This window comes from Antedon mediterranea, chromosome 7 (genome assembly GCF_964355755.1).
Source record: "Antedon mediterranea chromosome 7, ecAntMedi1.1, whole genome shotgun sequence".
Lineage (NCBI taxonomy): Eukaryota > Metazoa > Echinodermata > Crinoidea > Comatulida > Antedonidae > Antedon > Antedon mediterranea.
The window spans coordinates 18,467,869-18,486,303 of record NC_092676.1 but is presented as its reverse complement, the minus strand read 5'-3'; the positions used below and the strand labels follow the sequence as shown (position 1 = coordinate 18,486,303).

General features: G+C 32.4%; 1 protein-coding gene across 2 annotated transcripts; it reads left to right on the top strand.

Moving 5' to 3' along the window:
- The first annotated feature begins 357 nt into the window (after nucleotides 1–357).
- Nucleotides 358–18,127, top strand: LOC140054750 (myb-related protein A-like). 2 transcript variants are annotated; one of them, XM_072099831.1, is made up of 19 exons: nucleotides 358–499; nucleotides 1,291–1,414; nucleotides 2,101–2,250; nucleotides 4,848–4,951; nucleotides 5,605–5,733; nucleotides 5,998–6,112; nucleotides 6,387–6,471; nucleotides 7,049–7,181; nucleotides 7,614–7,762; nucleotides 8,141–8,274; nucleotides 8,797–8,922; nucleotides 9,343–9,497; nucleotides 10,465–10,582; nucleotides 10,884–10,979; nucleotides 11,702–11,812; nucleotides 12,840–12,929; nucleotides 14,402–14,557; nucleotides 15,116–15,313; nucleotides 15,794–18,127. In XM_072099831.1, the coding sequence occupies exons 1-19, from the start codon at nucleotides 480–482 to the stop codon at nucleotides 15,908–15,910; spliced, it is 2,310 nt and encodes a 769-aa protein (XP_071955932.1). In that variant the 5' UTR covers nucleotides 358–479; the 3' UTR covers nucleotides 15,911–18,127. The 2 variants fall into 2 exon arrangements, with proteins under 2 accessions (XP_071955932.1, XP_071955933.1); XM_072099832.1 differs by lacking the exon at nucleotides 14,402–14,557.
- The last annotated feature ends 308 nt before the right edge of the window (nucleotides 18,128–18,435 follow it).

Here is an 18,435-nt window from a genome sequence, read left to right as displayed (position 1 = left end):
ATATCCAAATTATATATTGAATTTTCTGTATGAGACAATCTTAAAGAAGAAACAAAGTATGCGTACTGTAACAAAAATGACATTTATTTAATTATTGAAATTAAGCTTGACTATAATTTGAAGAAATTTAATTCTAACAGGCTCAGATATTTTTTATCAAAGTTAAAAAAGGAATTTTGTCAATGAATTGGAACAGTATATCCACTAAAATTAATTTATACAAAAAAGTCTCTTTTAAAATTGGGTAAATCTGATGAAATAACCTGGCAACGAATTAATCAGCTAGGCGTAATTAGGTCAAAGTTGATTATTGACCAATCACAAAACTGCGCGCCGAATTCGCTAATGTTGATGTCACCATTGTATATTTTCGTCGGTGTTTACTCTATCATACAGTCTGTATTTTAGCATTTTGTGTTAGTTAAATACAAATGTAAATAGAAATAACATAATTTATATACGGAAGTGGATCGTTCAGAATGTCGCAGTCACGATTTAGGTGAGAACTACCTTGTTTATGACTTACATTTTATCAATAGAGTTTAGGCCTCAACTCGAGCAAAAAAGTGTGTATGATGTGTATGTTCAGTGTGCGAGTGGTGAAGTGCGCCAAAGACAAGTGAGGATATCCTGCTGAACCTGGCGGGTTTCTTATGTTTGCTCTCTAGTCTAGGGCCTAATGTAACTGATCAACTGATTATTAATTTAGGCGTTCCTAAATGTGTACTGTTCAATAATATTTGTAAATAATAATCCTAATAATTGATAGATAATTAAATTAGACTTAGATAATCATAATGTGACATTTCAATATATTTTCTTGAAAATGTTTCTTAATCTTTAATTAATTGTTTTATTTTATGTTGTTTTTTGATATACCACTCATCTCATTAACAAAATTATACATAATAGTATTAAATATAGTAATAACTAATATTATGATACTCTATATTTTGGTGGGTAATTAATCGGAATGCATAATGAATTAACCTTGTGACTGGTCAATTATGACGCGCTATATTTTAATGAAATTAGTGTAATATTTTTAAAAGTGAATAAAGTTTATTAAATTAGTAATTAGCCAGTATATTTGCTAAACGATTGCTATTAATGTATCCTGAATTTTGTTATTATTTTGTAACCATGTTAAAGGGCCAACTGAGACAAGTTTTACTTCTACTAGGTTGGTCCACATTTTATGCTTTGTATTATTTGAATGGCATTTGATGAAATAAATGTTTGTTGAATTGAATATATTTTTAAAATACTGTAATTGTATCTCTTATACAGTAGTTGTGGCTATGATAGTGATTCTAGTGATGACTATGGTGACTACAGTGATCAGGATAGCAGTCAAGGGTTATTTCCAGGGTCAAGAAGGTTTTCAAATAGTAGTAAATGGACAAAAGAAGAGGTAACTTATTCCCTTTTCACACCTGCAAGTAGTAACAATTATAACCAGGTTTGCATGGTGTGAAGATTATTTTGTGAAAAATCTCCCAAGATTTCACAAAGGACCCCTGTTAATCTTGGAAAAAAACACAGATTAAAGGCCTGTTTTTTTTTGTTCAGAGTTACTGAACACATGGGTATTGCCCTGGTATTAAACTGACCAATCATACAAATCCAATCAACTATGCTATCCTCCACGATTTCTCACAGTGCGTTTGCTATAACGATAATGTATATGATAATGTGTAATAAATTGGAAGATCAAACCTGCTTACAACTTGTTACAAGTTACATGAAACTATTTAGTTTACATTCTAAAAATGGGAATTTGTGGATAACAATATACAAACAATCAGCACTGGCAATTAGTTTTGATGTTTATATATAAATTGTCAGTATTGTTCCGAGTGTTTCTAATGATAAGGTTCCGCTGGATGGACCACCCACTCGTTGACGGCCTCAGGCTCATGCATTACATCCTTGGCTGTTTTGAGTCACCCTCATTAAGCAAAGTATAATAAAAAAAAAAATGAAATAAAATATTGTTGTTGAAGTAAATAAATAAATGATTGATCTGCTGTACACTTATACAGTAGATCAATGCTAGTGATGTATTGTATTCAAAGTTTCAATTCAATTATATTTTAGGATGACAAGTTAAGAAATGCAGTTGATTACCACGGTTGTAGCGATTGGAAAGTGATTGCTAGTTATGTTGACCGAAATGAGTTGCACTGTATCCAGAGATGGCAAAAGGTTTTGAACCCTGACCTTGTAAAAGGACCATGGACAAAAGAAGTAAAATAACTAATTTATTTAACATATTTATTGTACAGGTCTTGTCAGAAATATGAATATCTATTTATTTACAAATAAATTTAAAAACATAAACACCCTGGGCTAATTATAGTCTGGTTTTTCTGGAAAGTCTGGTATCCGATCATCATCTTTTTTAAACACTTCTACTTTTTTTAAAACAAAATTTGGGACTTTGTGGACCTCAAGAAAAGTCTGAGAGAGTCTGAGATTGGTAGTGTCTACTTTTAATATACTGTATTTATTCAAATGTTTTTTGCTATTCTTATGCTCTGTCTACACTATCACACTTTATGTGACAAAAACATGTGATTTGCTCATATATGGACACGATGATGTCATCACTACCATATTTGAGCATATTACTACCATATTTGAGCAAATCACTTTTTTTTTGTCAAACTAGTTAATGTATGCATACTGTATGTAATGTAAAATGCATGCTCTTTTTCTTCACATTGCACATATTTCCATTTCATGGCACTGTAGGAAGATGATATGATAGCTCACTTAGTCGGCATATATGGACCACGTCGATGGTCATTCATAGCTGAATATTTACCAGGAAGAATAGGGAAACAGTGTAGAGAAAGGTATACTGGTCAGCTAGCCTAGGCTTTAACACAGTTATGATATGTCTTGTGTATAGACCATGTTGATGGTCATTTGGAGCTAAATATTTACCATGAAGAATAAGGTATGCAGGTCAGCTAGCCTTTAACACAGTTATGGTATGTCTTGTGTATAATGGTAGGTAGACAGGTTAGGTTCTGCAGGTGAAGAGCAGGCAGTTGGCATATATGGGCCACGTCGATGGTCATTCATAGCTGAATATTTACCAGGAAGAATAGGGAAACAGTGTAGAGAAAGGTATGCAGGTCAGCTAGCCTAGGCTTTAACACAGTTATGATATGTCTTGTGTATAATGGTAGGTAGACAGGTTAGGTTCTGCAGGTGAAGAGCAGGCAGTTGGCATATATGGGCCACGTCGATGGTCATTCATAGCTGAATATTTACCAGGAAGAATAGGGAAACAGTGTAGAGAAAGGTATACTGGTCAGCTAGCCTAGGCTTTAACACAGTTATGGTATGTCTTGTGTATAATGGTTGGTAGACAGGTTAGGTACTGCAGGTGATAAGCAGGCAGTTGGCATATATGGGCCACGTCGATGGTCATTCATAGCTGAATATTTACCAGGAAGAATAGGGAAACAGTGTAGAGAAAGGTATACTGGTCAGCTAGCCTAGGCTTTAACATAGTTATGGTATGTCTTGTGTATAATGGTAGGTACTGCAGGTGATGAGCAGGCAGTTGGCATATGGACCATGTTAATTGTCATTCATAGCTGAGAAAGAATAAGGTATGCTGGTCAGCTAGCCTAGGCTTTAACACAGTTATGGTATGTCTTGTGTATAATGGTAGGTACTGCAGGTGATGAGCAGGCAGTTGGCATATGGACCATGTTTATGGTCATTCATAGCTGAGAAAGAATAAGGTATACTGGTCAGCTAGCCTAGGCTTTAACACAATTATATATACACAATGGTAGGTAGATAGGTTAGGTACTGCAAATGAGGTAGTTGCCATCAGGAAGAACAGAGAAACTGGAAAGGTACTGTATGCCTAACACAATTGTGACGTGTCTTATACACAATGGTAGGTAGCCAGGTTAGGTACATAGCATATTTGTACTTCCAGGACCCTATGTCAAACTACCATGGTAAGTACAATGGTTATGAGACAATATATCGATCTATGTAATTTAACGTACTGTTAGTTCAATCACATCTACTGTACTGAGTTGCTATGAGATTGCTGGTTGTAATTGGTGGACACACAAATGTCAAGTAGTACTATTGTAGAATACTGTATTTGGTATAAAATGATTGTGGAAGGTACATTGGTCTAAAAGATGTCAGTAGAAGGAACAGATTGCGTACAGGGCTAGTGTTACTGTAAAGTTTACAGAAAAGATGTTATCAACGAAGAGAGAAGCACACAAAAAACTATAGTTTAGATTGTTTTGTTAGGATAAATTGTACTACAGTACTGTATACATCCTTTGTGCATGACACTTCTAGATGCTCCAATACACAGACCAAATTAAAATACCATATACAGAGATTGAAAATTAGTCTACAGATATAGATGCTTGATTCGCTGTATAGACATGGAACTTGATCCAAATGAATGTGGGTCCGAGTTGTAATAGAAGCTAGGGGCTATCTTTTTGTAGGCATGGTACTGTATGTCTCTTTGTGTCACAAAATGAAAGGTGTGCTACTGTCTAGTATATTAGAAACAGCTATTGAGATTCATTTTTGTAGGCATGGTACTTCTCTTTGTTTCAATAATATACAGCATCAATTTGATTTAAGTGTCCTAACAGTAGACACAGAACAGAACGTACTTAGGACTATCTTCAATAGATGCACCAATACATTAAGATATACTTAGTTTAATTAGAGTAGGGGCTACTGAGATTCTCTTGTTGGTACAGCACTGCTTCTCTTTCTCTTGCACACATTATGACACCACTTTTATTATTAATAAATTCACTTGATTAATTGTATATCAGGAGGATGATTTGGTCGTTAGATTGGTCAAGGAGTTGGGCCCAAAAAGGTGGTCTCTTATCTCTAAGTACCTTACTGGGCGTACAGGCAAACAGTGCAGGGAACGGTAGGTGTAAAAATATTTTGTATTCTTATAATATTTATTCATATTTAATATCAATCATAAATAAGAAAAAATTGTACCTAACAAGTGAATCTGATTGTGTACAGTATGTGTATAATCTGAGAAATTGTGTTGCATCAAATAAATTGCCTAAAGTGTATTTATAAACAATTGGTTGAGGAAAATAGTTTTGAAATTCCATCAATGTAGGTAATATTTTGCAGAAACATTTAAGGTAGGTTCCAAACACAATTAAAATCAGTTACTATACTACCATTTTTAGTTGTACAGCACAGTGATATAAAAAGGCGTTCAGGGATATACTGTGAGTGTAAAAACAGACTTCTAACAGCATAAATGTATTTGTATTGTTCTTTATATGGTACCCATCTCAAAGCGTTGTACAAACACTTTCATCTCCGCTTCCCTTGTCAAGTCACTATTTTTTCTACTGACTTATTTTTTAATTGTTTGTGGAACCCTTACATTTTTGGTGAACCATAATTAATCCCCTTAATTGACATTCATTTTCGCTATTACCAGTTATGTAAATTTCCCTAAATCACAGTAGCTACAGTAACATACATTTAGAGTTATGAATTTTAATTTAAAAAAATTTAGATTGAATATTAGTAATAATATCTTCCTTTATTCAGGTGGCATAATCATCTGAACCCAAACATAAAGAAATGTGCTTGGACGGTTGAAGAAGATCGTATTATCTATGAAGCTCATAAGCGTCTTGGTAACAAATGGGCAGAGATTGCCAAACTGCTTCCTGGAAGGTAAATGATTACCGCAGTTAATGTACCCCTTTATGTTTGTAATTTAGTTGTATCTGTCTAACCTCTTTTCATTGGACGGTTTTACAAAATGTTCCAAAAAAATGCCGTGCCCATATATGGAAATGATGTCAAATCACTACCATATTTTTTTTTCATATTAAAGGTGGTCACACATTTCAGGTGAATTTCAAAACATAAGTCATGTACAGTATGTACTGTGTATAAGAATAAAAATGAATAATTGGTTTTTATTTATTGCGTCAGGACTGATAATGCAATTAAGAACCACTGGAATTCGACTATGAAAAAAAAGGCAGAAAGTAAAACCAACCCATACTCACCCAGGAACCAGGTAGCGGGCAACTACCAATATACACAGGTAAATATTAAGAACGTTACCTAAAATAAGGACTGTCAAATGAGGTCATTTGCTAGTTGATGGGGTATAGATCCAATTGTTTGACCATACTTCTGGGTCCTATAATAGCACATAGCATTTTGTAATACATATATTTTGTATTAATATAGTATTACTAAATAAATAATAATTAAAAAGAGTTGTTGATTATCTATTTTCAATACAATGCATTCTCTCCATTGTTTTTGGATTGTCACGTCATGTTTTTATATCTTTAATTTTTTTTTTTTTCAAGTCGTCAAATCCCTACCCTATGTATATCAGCAGTAATGCAGCCTTAGCTACTCAACAGAGCAACTGTCAAGATAGTAGCCTGAGAAGTAAGTTGTTTATGCTTATTAAATGTTGGGGAATAATCTGCGACTCACAGCCTATTGGACTGAATTGCGCACAGGTGTGAACGTGGACAACACAAACACAACAACTTTCTTGTCACTTAAGGATCCTTTGTGTCGTACAATTGCCACCAAACAGTGCCCGTTTGTCTGTCCACAATGACGGGCTGAGGTGGACCAGTACACCGTGGTAATGTCCTACTGAAAGATGAACTGGGTTCTTTAAAATGCACATAAGTTTTAATTCCTTATCCGAGAATAGAGAGAAAGGATAGCCTTGAACCTGTGCCAATTTTGTAGGTATGGTTTGCAGTACCCCTGCCGTAACGCCTCATCCACTAGACTATACAATAGTTCTACCTGTAGGTTTAAGAATTATTCTAACTTATGTAAAATAGAATAAGCTATTTTATATTTGGTGTGTTAAAAAAAAACTGTTCTGTAAATTAAAGAACATCTAAAATAATATCATCCTATCTAAAATATTAACACGTTTAATAAACTATTAACAGTTTCATGAATTATTTCTATGGTCAAGGCTAATTAAAAAATTTATCTTTAGGTATTCTTCAAACAAACATGAGACGAAACATGTTACCTTCAACATCGACACAGATGTCTGGCAGAATGAATGCGCAATCGAGTCCAATGCGATGGATTGTTATGGACAATGAGGGCGTTATTTCTCCATTCAGGTACCCAATTGAAATTAATTTTTCCAACTGTCTACTGTTTATTTTTTACATATATTTTCCAAACGGTTTTTAATATTATATATATTCAAAATATACTGATTAAATAACTAAACATTATAGACTTTTTGATTTTTCTGGAAAGTCATTCAAACTGTATGTAACCTAGTGTAATCCCATTAATCTATTGCTAAATTAAATAACACCAGAAGGTGGGATTATATACTTGGATTGCATTAGTTTTTTTGAAGGATGGGATTATATCTGAATTCTGTCGTATTGAGCATTAAGTCGTAGTACATTGATTTTGACATGAAAGGGCAGTTGATTATTAAATTAGAGTTTGGATATATAAACCACCATTTACATGTCACCATATTTCATCTCACCATGTCAATGTTTTACTACTACTAACTATACCTTTTTGTTATTCAGAGATCTACCAGATATGCCTGATACAAACTTTCTAGACCCAGAGCCACATTTGGATGACCTTAGTACATTTGACATGCTTCTCGGTGATGATGACTCAATTACTGCTACACCAATTAAATTCTCAAAGCTTCATCAAAAGGGAGCCACAGGTATGCTAATTACAGTAAATAACCCCTATTAAGGGGACTCTTTGGGACCCAACAAAGTGTCTCTTTAATAGGAGTGTCCACTGGTTTATATTGGTGTCCCAAATGAGAAGTTCTACTGTAATTAATTATTATTATTCTGAATGTTTATTTGGCGTAGCGGCTAGTGTTCTGATTTGTTTTTACTGTGAGAAAGATTGAATCTAATGCCTATTGTCTATCTTTCCTTAGTTTAGTGTTGTTGCCTCTGTTAAGTTAGCAAAACTATACAACTCTATTACAAACAATGTCTCACTTTTTTACATAATTTTTTATGAATAATTAAGTTCATCCCAATTTGTAATAATAAGTCCAAATAAAATGTCTAATGTTTTTTTTTAGGATATCGATTTGATGGTCATGCCATCTCGTCCTTGTCCAAAGACACATCAGGGCGTCTGATACCGATCACTTCGCCCGTCACATCCAAGTATAGTACTCCACCAACCATACTGAGGAAAAAGCGAAGGCGATCAGTATCCTTTGATATTATTTAAAAATATAATTATGCCAAATCCGAAATCTTGCCATTGAGATTCAATATTATGATGTTTAAGATCGTTTTATTTAAACAGTAAGTGCATTATTCCAATTTATGTTTTTCTGAAATTTATGACAATACTTTCTCTATTCAGTAAACTCTCCCATAGCTCTTGTTGTTTGTAAAAAATAACTTTTGTTATGAAAATGTACATAAAATCTGTAATTTTGCATATTGAAAATGTATTATCCACTTCTATTTAATATTTATTCAACTTTGTTTTACAAGGGTATCTCTATCAGCTGTACTACAGCAGTACAGCTGACTTGAAGAGGGCCTTTTATAAACGATACACAATTATACAAAAATACAATCAGACATCAAATCCGGGGCTACTGGCTTTCTTTGTATTGATATGTTTTATTTTATGTAATCATCTAAATTAAAAAATGAGGATTGAAACTATCAAGTTTAGGGCAGTTTTGTTTATGTTTAGTTTCTTAATTCTCTGTAAAAGCATTTGGATACAAGTACAAGGAGTAGTAATTCAAGTATATTAAAGACACCCGATATCAAGATATTTAAGGACTCGAGCACACCCAAGACCACACCCATTAAACCTCTCACATTCTCTCCATCGCAGGTAATTATTATAAAGTATTCTGTTTATTATTACACTTCAAGAAAAATAATAACAATAAATTGGTGTCCAATTTGCCAATAAACTTATTATCGTTTAAAGATATATTGTCCCCCTGAAATTGTTTTTTTTTTGTCAAATTTTGTTGTTGAAAATGCCATTTGATATTGCATAATAGTTATTCACTTTGACCAAAAATTAGATCAGAGAAAAAAATGATTACCTAAAAAACTAAATTTTGATTAAATTTAACAAAAACACAATTTTTAAAATTTTGTTTTTCTGCGGAAGTGATTAATTTTATTAAAACTACAAAATGACCATTAAAAATTCATTCATTAATATAATAGTTACATCTATTAAATAATGTCAAATTCTACAAAGATGTTATATTCATTCTTAGCATTTTTTTTTCAATTATAGTTCTTTAATTCAAGTCCAATTGGAATAGGATTTACCCCTGGTAAGCAACAGTTAACATCGACGCCAATCTCAAAGGTGGAACCCTGTACAAGCAGTCTGCTTAGCACACCACAGCTATTCACCCAAACACCTAGCAATAAGGAAAACTTACCAGAGTAAGTATTATTGTCCTGTAACAAGTCTTATTTATATCTTGAAAAAAGTTTCAAAGCTATGTTGTTGTTTATTAATTTTCCACAAATAATACATATATTTTCTTGATAAATCATTAAATATTTATGAATGTGGATGGTGGTCAAAATAAGTCTAGAAATAGACTTTAAGCAGAGACCACCATTAACAAAATATAATAGAAAAAACATTACAATGTGATTACATAAAAAGAAAAATTAAAGGTAGAGTGGTTTATAACATATATCTTCAGATTGTGGATGTAGATGTCATAAATTCAGATGACTACGGAAAAAGGGGAAACAATTACAAATGAAACAGTGAAGAAGTAGTGAAAAATAACTTTCGAGTGGAGTTTTCTATTCTACTTTTGGGTTTTTACTACTTACTAATAAAATACTTTTGATTGTTAGGACTTGATCAGTGTTTTTATGATATCTCATCATTTAAGCTCTGTCTACACTATCAAACTATTTTGACAAAAAAATTGTGATGTGCCCAAGTATGGTAGTGATATAACATCATCTTGTCATATATGGGCACATCACATTTTGTATAACTCCCTTCTGAAACAAGCTTCCCAGCTTAAAGGGTTATCCTCTGCTTTTCCATAACTGTATAATTATTTAGTTTTTATATGATTTTGTTAATTTCAAACTATAATGTATTGTATTGTGTATTTTATGGATGGCAATATGGATTACAAACAATGTTTGTTAGTGTAGACAGAGCTTCACAGTGAATATAAATCTGAACTGATGATCAATTAGTTTTAAATGTAATTTAAACTTACAGCCAGTGTCTATCAGTGCCTATAAATCTTAACTGATGACCAATTAGTTAGGTTGCTAATTTAAATGTAATTTTAACTTACAGCCTAACCAGTGTCTATAAATCTTAACTGGTTTATGTGAGATTATTTTTTTTAATCCAATTTATACTTTATTCTAGTGGGTTCTTTAGGACACCTAAGATTCGCAGAGCTTTGCTGGAAACTCCAAGAACACCAACACCATTAAAAGATGCACTTGCAGCCTTGGAGAAGAAGGGTGGACCTATACACAGGCTGGTGAGTAATTTTTTCAAAAGAAAGTGTACTAGAATTCTTTCCCATTTATAAAAACTGTAAATTTGTATCAAAATATTTCTCTTTGTATAACTAAAATACTAATAATTAACTAAAATTCTGTGTGTATTGTTTTACTACAATGGAGGTGCTGTTACTTAAGTATAATTAGTAAGTAGTGTAATTATATATTAGATAGAATTAGTATTGGTATTAGTATTTAAGCAACAAATGGCAAATCTTAAGTAGTTAGCAATCTGAGGAAGAATTAACATTTGAAACATTTTGTCATTTTGTTTTTAAGCCCCAGACACCAGATCATCTTGTGGAAGACTTATCAGAGATCATCAAGAAAGAGGAAGAAATGTCTGACCTGAAACAAAAGAGGAACCATAACCAGGTAATGATGTAGTAATTTCAGGAGTTAAAAGTAGTTAATTCAGGATAAAACACTTACTTTGAATGTATACATCACATACTTAAGCTCTGTCTACACTATCAAACTTGATGTGACAAACAAAATGTGATGTGCCCATATATGGACATGATGATGTTGTATCACTACCATATTTGGGCACATCACTACCATACATGGGCACACCACACTTTTTTTGTAAAAATAGTTTGATAGTATAGACAGAACTTTAGATATATGACGACTGATCTTGGTATCACCTGACCTTGTAATCTCCAGTAGAGCTCATCCGTCGAGCTATTCCACTATGCGGGTGGAAGTACACAGGCTTAGGTGTAGATCCTTAATTTTCTGAACGAAGGCTGGCATCCTAGTGATAAGACCCAGGCCATAACCTGTATTATTAAAAGCTTTATTTAAAATAACCAATACAAATCAATAATTCATAGATTGCAAATATGATTTGACTTAAATTCACTTTACTACATTCTCAGAAAATCATGACAAGATGATATGTACCTGATACATTTTTTAGGTATTTTAAGTACACACACATGATTGTATACACTGCACATATTGTTTACAGTATAATAGCATTCTTTTGTTTACAGTACAATAGCATTCTTTTGTTTACAGTATAATAGCATTCTTTTGTTTCAGGACAAAGGATATACTTTGTAATTTTGTTTTTCAATTTTGTTTTGCAGATTGATACACCTACAACGAAAGTGAGAAAAACACTGAGCAACCATTGGGCAGATGAAAAGAAATCCACAAACAACTACTTCTACACTATGCCTGGAACAATGGAAACTCCTGTAAGTTTTCTTATTATTTACACATTTCTTACCTAACCTCTTCTGACCTCTTGGCCCATAAGGCTTACTTAGACAGTTATTAATTCATTGATGATGGTGACTGTGGTCTTTACAACGACCAAAGTAGTTATGTTAATTCATTGTGTTTTGGTATTAGGCCTAAACAAGTTATATTGACTTAACAGGTTGAAAAATAGTGTAGGTAGGTTGGTTTATTTTTTAGTATGGCCATTTTGATGGTTTTAAATTGCCACCTACAGCATATCCAGTGTAATCAAATCATGGTAACCATCTTGAGTAAATGTTTAGTGCTAAAAAAAAATGTTGATGGCCAGTGAGTAGCAGGATTTAAGCAAATAGAAATGTCCTGGTTTGGCACTTGTTTAAATTTAAGTTTTTTAGACCTAACTAAACTGATAAAAGGTAGGTTGATTTTGCTGTTAATCTTAATTTTTATATTTTACTTAACCATTTTAAACTTTTAGTTATTCTTTATAATGTTTTGTTTTTTTAAATCAATTTTATAATGCCTTTTATTATAATAATAAATATGGACAATTTAAATTAATTGATTTTTTAATACAATAACACTCTCAATACTGAACATCCTTACCTATGACCTTGTTCAGACTTAGTTATATATCTACTAACTTGGCTTCCTTTTATTATAATAATAATAAATATGGACAATTTAAATTAATTGATTTTTTAATACGCTAACACTCTCAATACTGAACATCCTTACCTATGACCTTGTTCAGACTTAGTTATATATCTGCTAAGTTGACTTCCTGAACCACATATCGCTAACTTTTGTGGGTTGATTGCCAACTTATCCAGGTAAATAACTAAGCTTGAACAGGTCTATGGTTCTTAAAATGTGTTTTTTTAATAGTAAAAAAGAATTTGAAACCTTTTAGGACAGAGTATGGTATTGACAGAGTTGGCTGTACGACATTTTATCTTGTTTTACTTTTAATAGTTTTATTTTTTAACCTGTTACAACTAACCCTTTTCTATCTCACAGTCCTCACAGTATCTAAATCCTGATAGCAATGCAATAATTCGCCAGCTTTTCCGTGATTCTTCCAGTCTTTTGTCCGATGATGCAAATATGGTAAATAAAAGTCGAGTCATAGTTTCGACCGTTTTCTCTACTGCATGGATGGTGTTGTTCTATCGCCATTTTTTGTTGTCTTTTCACATCATCTTTTTATCATTAATTATTAAATATCATATGATAAAACAAACTTTGAAAAATTATGATTCTATATTTTGAAATTAGATGAAAAACTAGAGTTTGAAATATAGAATCATAATGGTTTGCCTCACATTTTACATAGTTTCTTTATATTACCCGATTCTCATTGCTGTATCTCCACATCATACAATGTTTCCCCTGTATCAGAACAATTCCATTATACAGCATTTATGTATATCACATGTGATCTATATCATGTAATGTGAATCACAAGCGATGATGTATTATGGAATTGGGAGAAATCTAGATACAGTGAGTTCCGAAAATCTGGTAATATATCAAACTTATTAATGGACCTTCAGGTTCTTTAATATTTGGTAATTGAGAAAGATTAATTAAAGTATAAACCTAATGCTTATCACACACCTTTCATTTGCACCTTAATTTTAATTCTTATCATTATTGCTTCAGGCGTATTTCTTTTTTAATTGCCCAATGCTTAAGCATTGATGATGTTTATACTGTATCTCGTATTAATTATTGGTTCACTGCATTAATATACAATAGTATGACTAGGGATTTTACATATTTACCATCATTTTAAAGCTTTGCGCATGATTCACTCGTTTGAAATATACTAGATTTGATGCTGTTTGAAAAACTTATAAAACGTTTGCTTTTTTAACGTCGACAGTTCTACTTAAAAACCCATCTCATTTCCTGATAATTATTTAATTTTATCTTTCATTTATAATTCCTGATTTCTGAATTTCTACGAATACAAATTTGCCATCTTTTGTGCTTACAGTATGTTAATTAATAATGAATATTTATAATATTTCAATGTCAGACACTTGCAACAATTGCAACTAATTAGTAGCTAAAGAATAAGTCAGGCTTGAAAACATCTGGGACCTACAATTTATAAAGCTATTTGTTTTATTTTTACAAAAAAGAAATTTGTTAGATAACATTACAAAAAAAAAAGAAATGTTTTTTTATACTCTTCTTTTAGAGAGAGAATTCCACTGTGCCCTCTAAAATACTTATCATTACCCCGGTCATTTTTAAATGTATGGAAACATACTCCCATAATGCAGCTAGTAATCAGCGCACAGTTGTGTCTTGACCTAAACCAGGTACCCATTTGTACACCTGGGTGGAGAGAGGTAAACATAAGTAAAGTGTCTTGCCTAAGGATACAAGCAATGTGACAAGCCTTAGATTCGAACCCACGATCTCACCTAGTCCAATGTCCAACACACTGTGCCACACGCTTGTTACAAAATTTAAAAAGCTGCTTTGCACAAATCACTAATAAAACTTTCTAGTTGTATTTTTTCACTAACTAACCTTCAACATCAACATTGTGTGTGTATTAATCCTAGGGTGGATATAGTCTACCATCATTGGAGAATTTTAGTTCAGAGCCAGAGTTGTTGAGTCACTTACTACCCCTTACTAACATCAATCAGTCAGCTGCACCTCCTCCTCCTCCTAATATAACCAATTTGGACCACATTGCCAACCAGGTTCAGCCACAGGTAAGTTCACATATAAAAAAGCACTATACTAACATATTTCAAGAGAATTAATATTGTTGTGTGTTCAGAAAGATGATGCTGTATGACTTTTTTGCAATCTGTACTCTGCCAATATCCACACATGCACTGTAAGATACATTGCGATAAAGTGCTGCAAAGATAGTGTAATCAACAGATACATTTTAATGAAGAAATTGTGTATCCATGGATTGGACATTTGGTGTATTCATTTGTCGCTTTCATCTTTAATCGAATATTTAAAAAAATAATAAAAATGTGGAACATTAAAAAATGCTGTACAGTACTTTGTAATTAAACACAGGGTAGAGCAATTATCATTTTTTCAGTAACTACTGTTGGATTTCCTAATGCCTATTAATAAGCTTAGTGCATTACACTCAATTCTAAAAATATCTACAAAAAAAGAGTCATTAGAATAGCAGTAAATAATGCATAGCATGTGATACAAATTAACCAATGACATGGCACAGGTTATAATTATTTGTAGCCTAATGAATTCTTTTCCATTGAAATTTTAACGAAATTGTTTGATTGTAGAGCTCATCTCTTCTGGCTGATTCATCTCTCCTAATGTCACCTGATAGGCCTAGCAAACTTAACAGCAGCAGTGACAGTTTCTCTGTTACCCTTGACCAAGGCTTTGTAGCCCCAGCGGCACAGACTAGCATCAGTAAATACAGACCAAAGAAAGATTTTAAGAAAATCAATGAAACTCCATTTAAGCCTCCCATTAAGGTCAGTACTTTTGTTTTGTTATCTCTAAAGCTTTGGTTCCATGTGGCCGCAATGCAAGTCAGTTGACCAATCACAGCGACAGCTTGGATAATCCATCGCGTTGTGATTGGTCAAATTACTCCGGTGCAGTTACATCCTTGCATTGTGTTCCAGTCGGAACGAAGCTTAATCATTTTTCTCATCTCTGTGCCTTTATGATTTGTTTTTGTTATTTTATATCTGGGTTCTCTGTAGGCAATTTGATGTCTGCAACAAGTGAATTTCATATGGTCTGTGAAGAGTTTATGATATTGAAAAGTAACTTTTAAAAATGGGGTTAATTATAATATCCTTATTAAAGCCTATATCATTTTGAGACCTCTTAAGTATGAGGTCCGCACCCTTGGACCCCATCTCTATCTAGCCTACAAGATAATTTGACAATTACAGGCCCTAGGACTATAAAACTTTAATAAAAATGTTATTTTAATTTTGTAACAGTTGAACAAGGCATGGGAAGCAGTTGCGTGTGGCCAGACAGCTGACCAGCTCATCCTCATACAGCAAGCCAAGAAGTACTTGTTCAGTAACATGAGACCCAGATCATTAAAACTTTGAAATAATCAATCAAAATAAACTTTATACTTATATTTGTGTAGGTGTTTACCTAACATAAATAGATTTCCAAGTATATATTTTTTTCGATGAAGTCACAGAAGTTATACCAAAGAAAATCAAGAAAGAAGACTGATTGATGAATTCATTGCGTATGTAAATAAATAAATATATAGTGTTATCGCAGCTTGGTTGTAGCTATGTAATGGAAGTTGCAGAATTGCAGCTAGGTTGCATCTATGTAATAGAAGTTGCAGAATTGCAGCTAGGTTGCATCTATGTAATAGAAGTTGTAGAATTGCAGCCGAGTTGTGTCTATGTAATGGAAGTTGCAGAATTGCAACTAGCTTGCATCTATGTAATGGAAGTTGCAGAATTGCAGCTAGGTTATATCTATGTAAAGAAAGTTGCAAAATTGCAGCTAGGTTATGGAAGGTGCAGAACTGCAACTAGGTTGCATTTATGAAATAGACATTGCAGATGTTGCAGTTAGGTTATGAAAGTTGCAGAATTGCAGCTAGGTTGCATCTATTTAATGGAAGTTGCAGAATCGCATTGCAGCTAAGTTACATCTATGTAATGGAAGTTGCAAAATTGCAGCTATGTTAGAGTGGTTGCATAATTGCAGCTAGGTTGTATCTATGTAATGGAAGTTGCAGAATTGCAGCTAGATTATGGAAGTTGCAAAATTGCAGCTAGGTTGTATCTATGTACAGAATTGTTGTTATCAGAGCCATATATACTGTATATAAAAGAGGCATTCAGCTCCATGGATCTAATGTTAAGTAGTACACAGATATGTGTAAATTTTGAAATTGTCCTGTAGTTTCTCTTTTTAAAGTATGACATGATTCTAGTAATTTATCCCTTTTGAAAGTTTACAGTATTTGTATGTGCAGTATTTTATAAAGTTAATTTAATTAAAATGAACTTGCACATTTAAAAACTACTGTGACCGTAGGATACTGTTTTTACCATATTGCTCTAGGTTGCATTGGCATTTTTATATTTAATACATATCAACTTATTTCCCAATTTTGTGATACCAAATTGGAGGCATATCTGGACATCACATCCAGTAATGCCCTCCATTTCACTAAGTTAATCGGAGCATTATAGTGTAATGCCCTCCATTTCACTAAGTTAATTGGAGCATTATAGTGTATCATGTTAACATTGACAATAATTGGTAATGGTTTTTGAGTGGTAAATTAAATTATACAAGTAACTCTAAATTCTTTAAAAAAAATACTATCAATTTAATTTATTTTGGCTTTTAATCCCACAGCTCCATGGTCTAAAATGGCAATTTCAACATACTCAACTACTGTAAACTTAGTTGTGTTTAAAGCATTATGTTAAATACTGTTTTGAAACTTGCTTGCAAGTGGTATAACTGTTCCACTATTACTCTTTTTTAGTGTACACTTTATTAATTACTGATTGTATATTTCATTTATTATGTTTCTGTATTTCGCTTAAGAATTTATAGAAATAGATCCTTTGATTTATTATTATATTATTTATAAAAAAAAATGTTTATTTAAAGTGTATTGTAAAATGATCTAAAAAGCAGACAAAATCGGATATATTTATTTCTATTATTTAACACATATTTGATTTATCTTTTCTTTATAGTTTATCATAAACTAATAGTTATATTTAATTTCTGTTTACATATTTCATATAGTGGGGTAGAGTTTCTTAATATCTTTTACAAATTTAGGCGGGTGGTTAGGACTTAACGGGGTTCAATTCCTGGTAAGAACGACTGTAAACAAGTGCGTTTGTTACTCGGGAAGATAACATGACACGGAAAGGAACATGACACGGAAAGGAACTGGCCACCCTACTAAGGCTTAATACAATGAGCCTAACAATTCATTCCCCTATGTTCAAAATGAATGTGACTCGCATATACCTAATCTTAAACTATAATTATAATATTTATAATAACTGTAAATATGTATTCTTCTTGATTATTACTGTACTGTATTTCATTTATAAAGATCAATTTAGTATTATTCAGTTAGCATAAGTTTAATACGTGTGCAAGCGTACAGAAATAATGTATAAATTATGGGATGGTCGGTGATTGGTTGATTTGAATTTTTTTTCTAATATTCAGAGGATGTGGTTGTACGCTTTACAGGTGATATAAACATGGAACTATAATTATAGTTTCATGATATAAATAAATACACTATAGAGTGTTTATAATGAGTGCTGTACATTCTTGTTTGATGCTTATTGCCAAAAATGACAAATATACATTTGCAAACACATTGATAATAATAATATATTATAACAAATTTTTATCCTACAAAAGCAAAATGTTATTAATGACCAAGATGTATTGTCCTCCAAAACATGAACAATTAGAGATGTGTAAATCCAAATTTGAATAGACCTTCTGGAGTATTAATTACAGTATTAAAAAAAGCAAAATTGATTGCGCCATAGAGATAATATTATAATATCTAGATGATCAAATTTCACACAATGGGCTTGATGCTGGATAACTATTT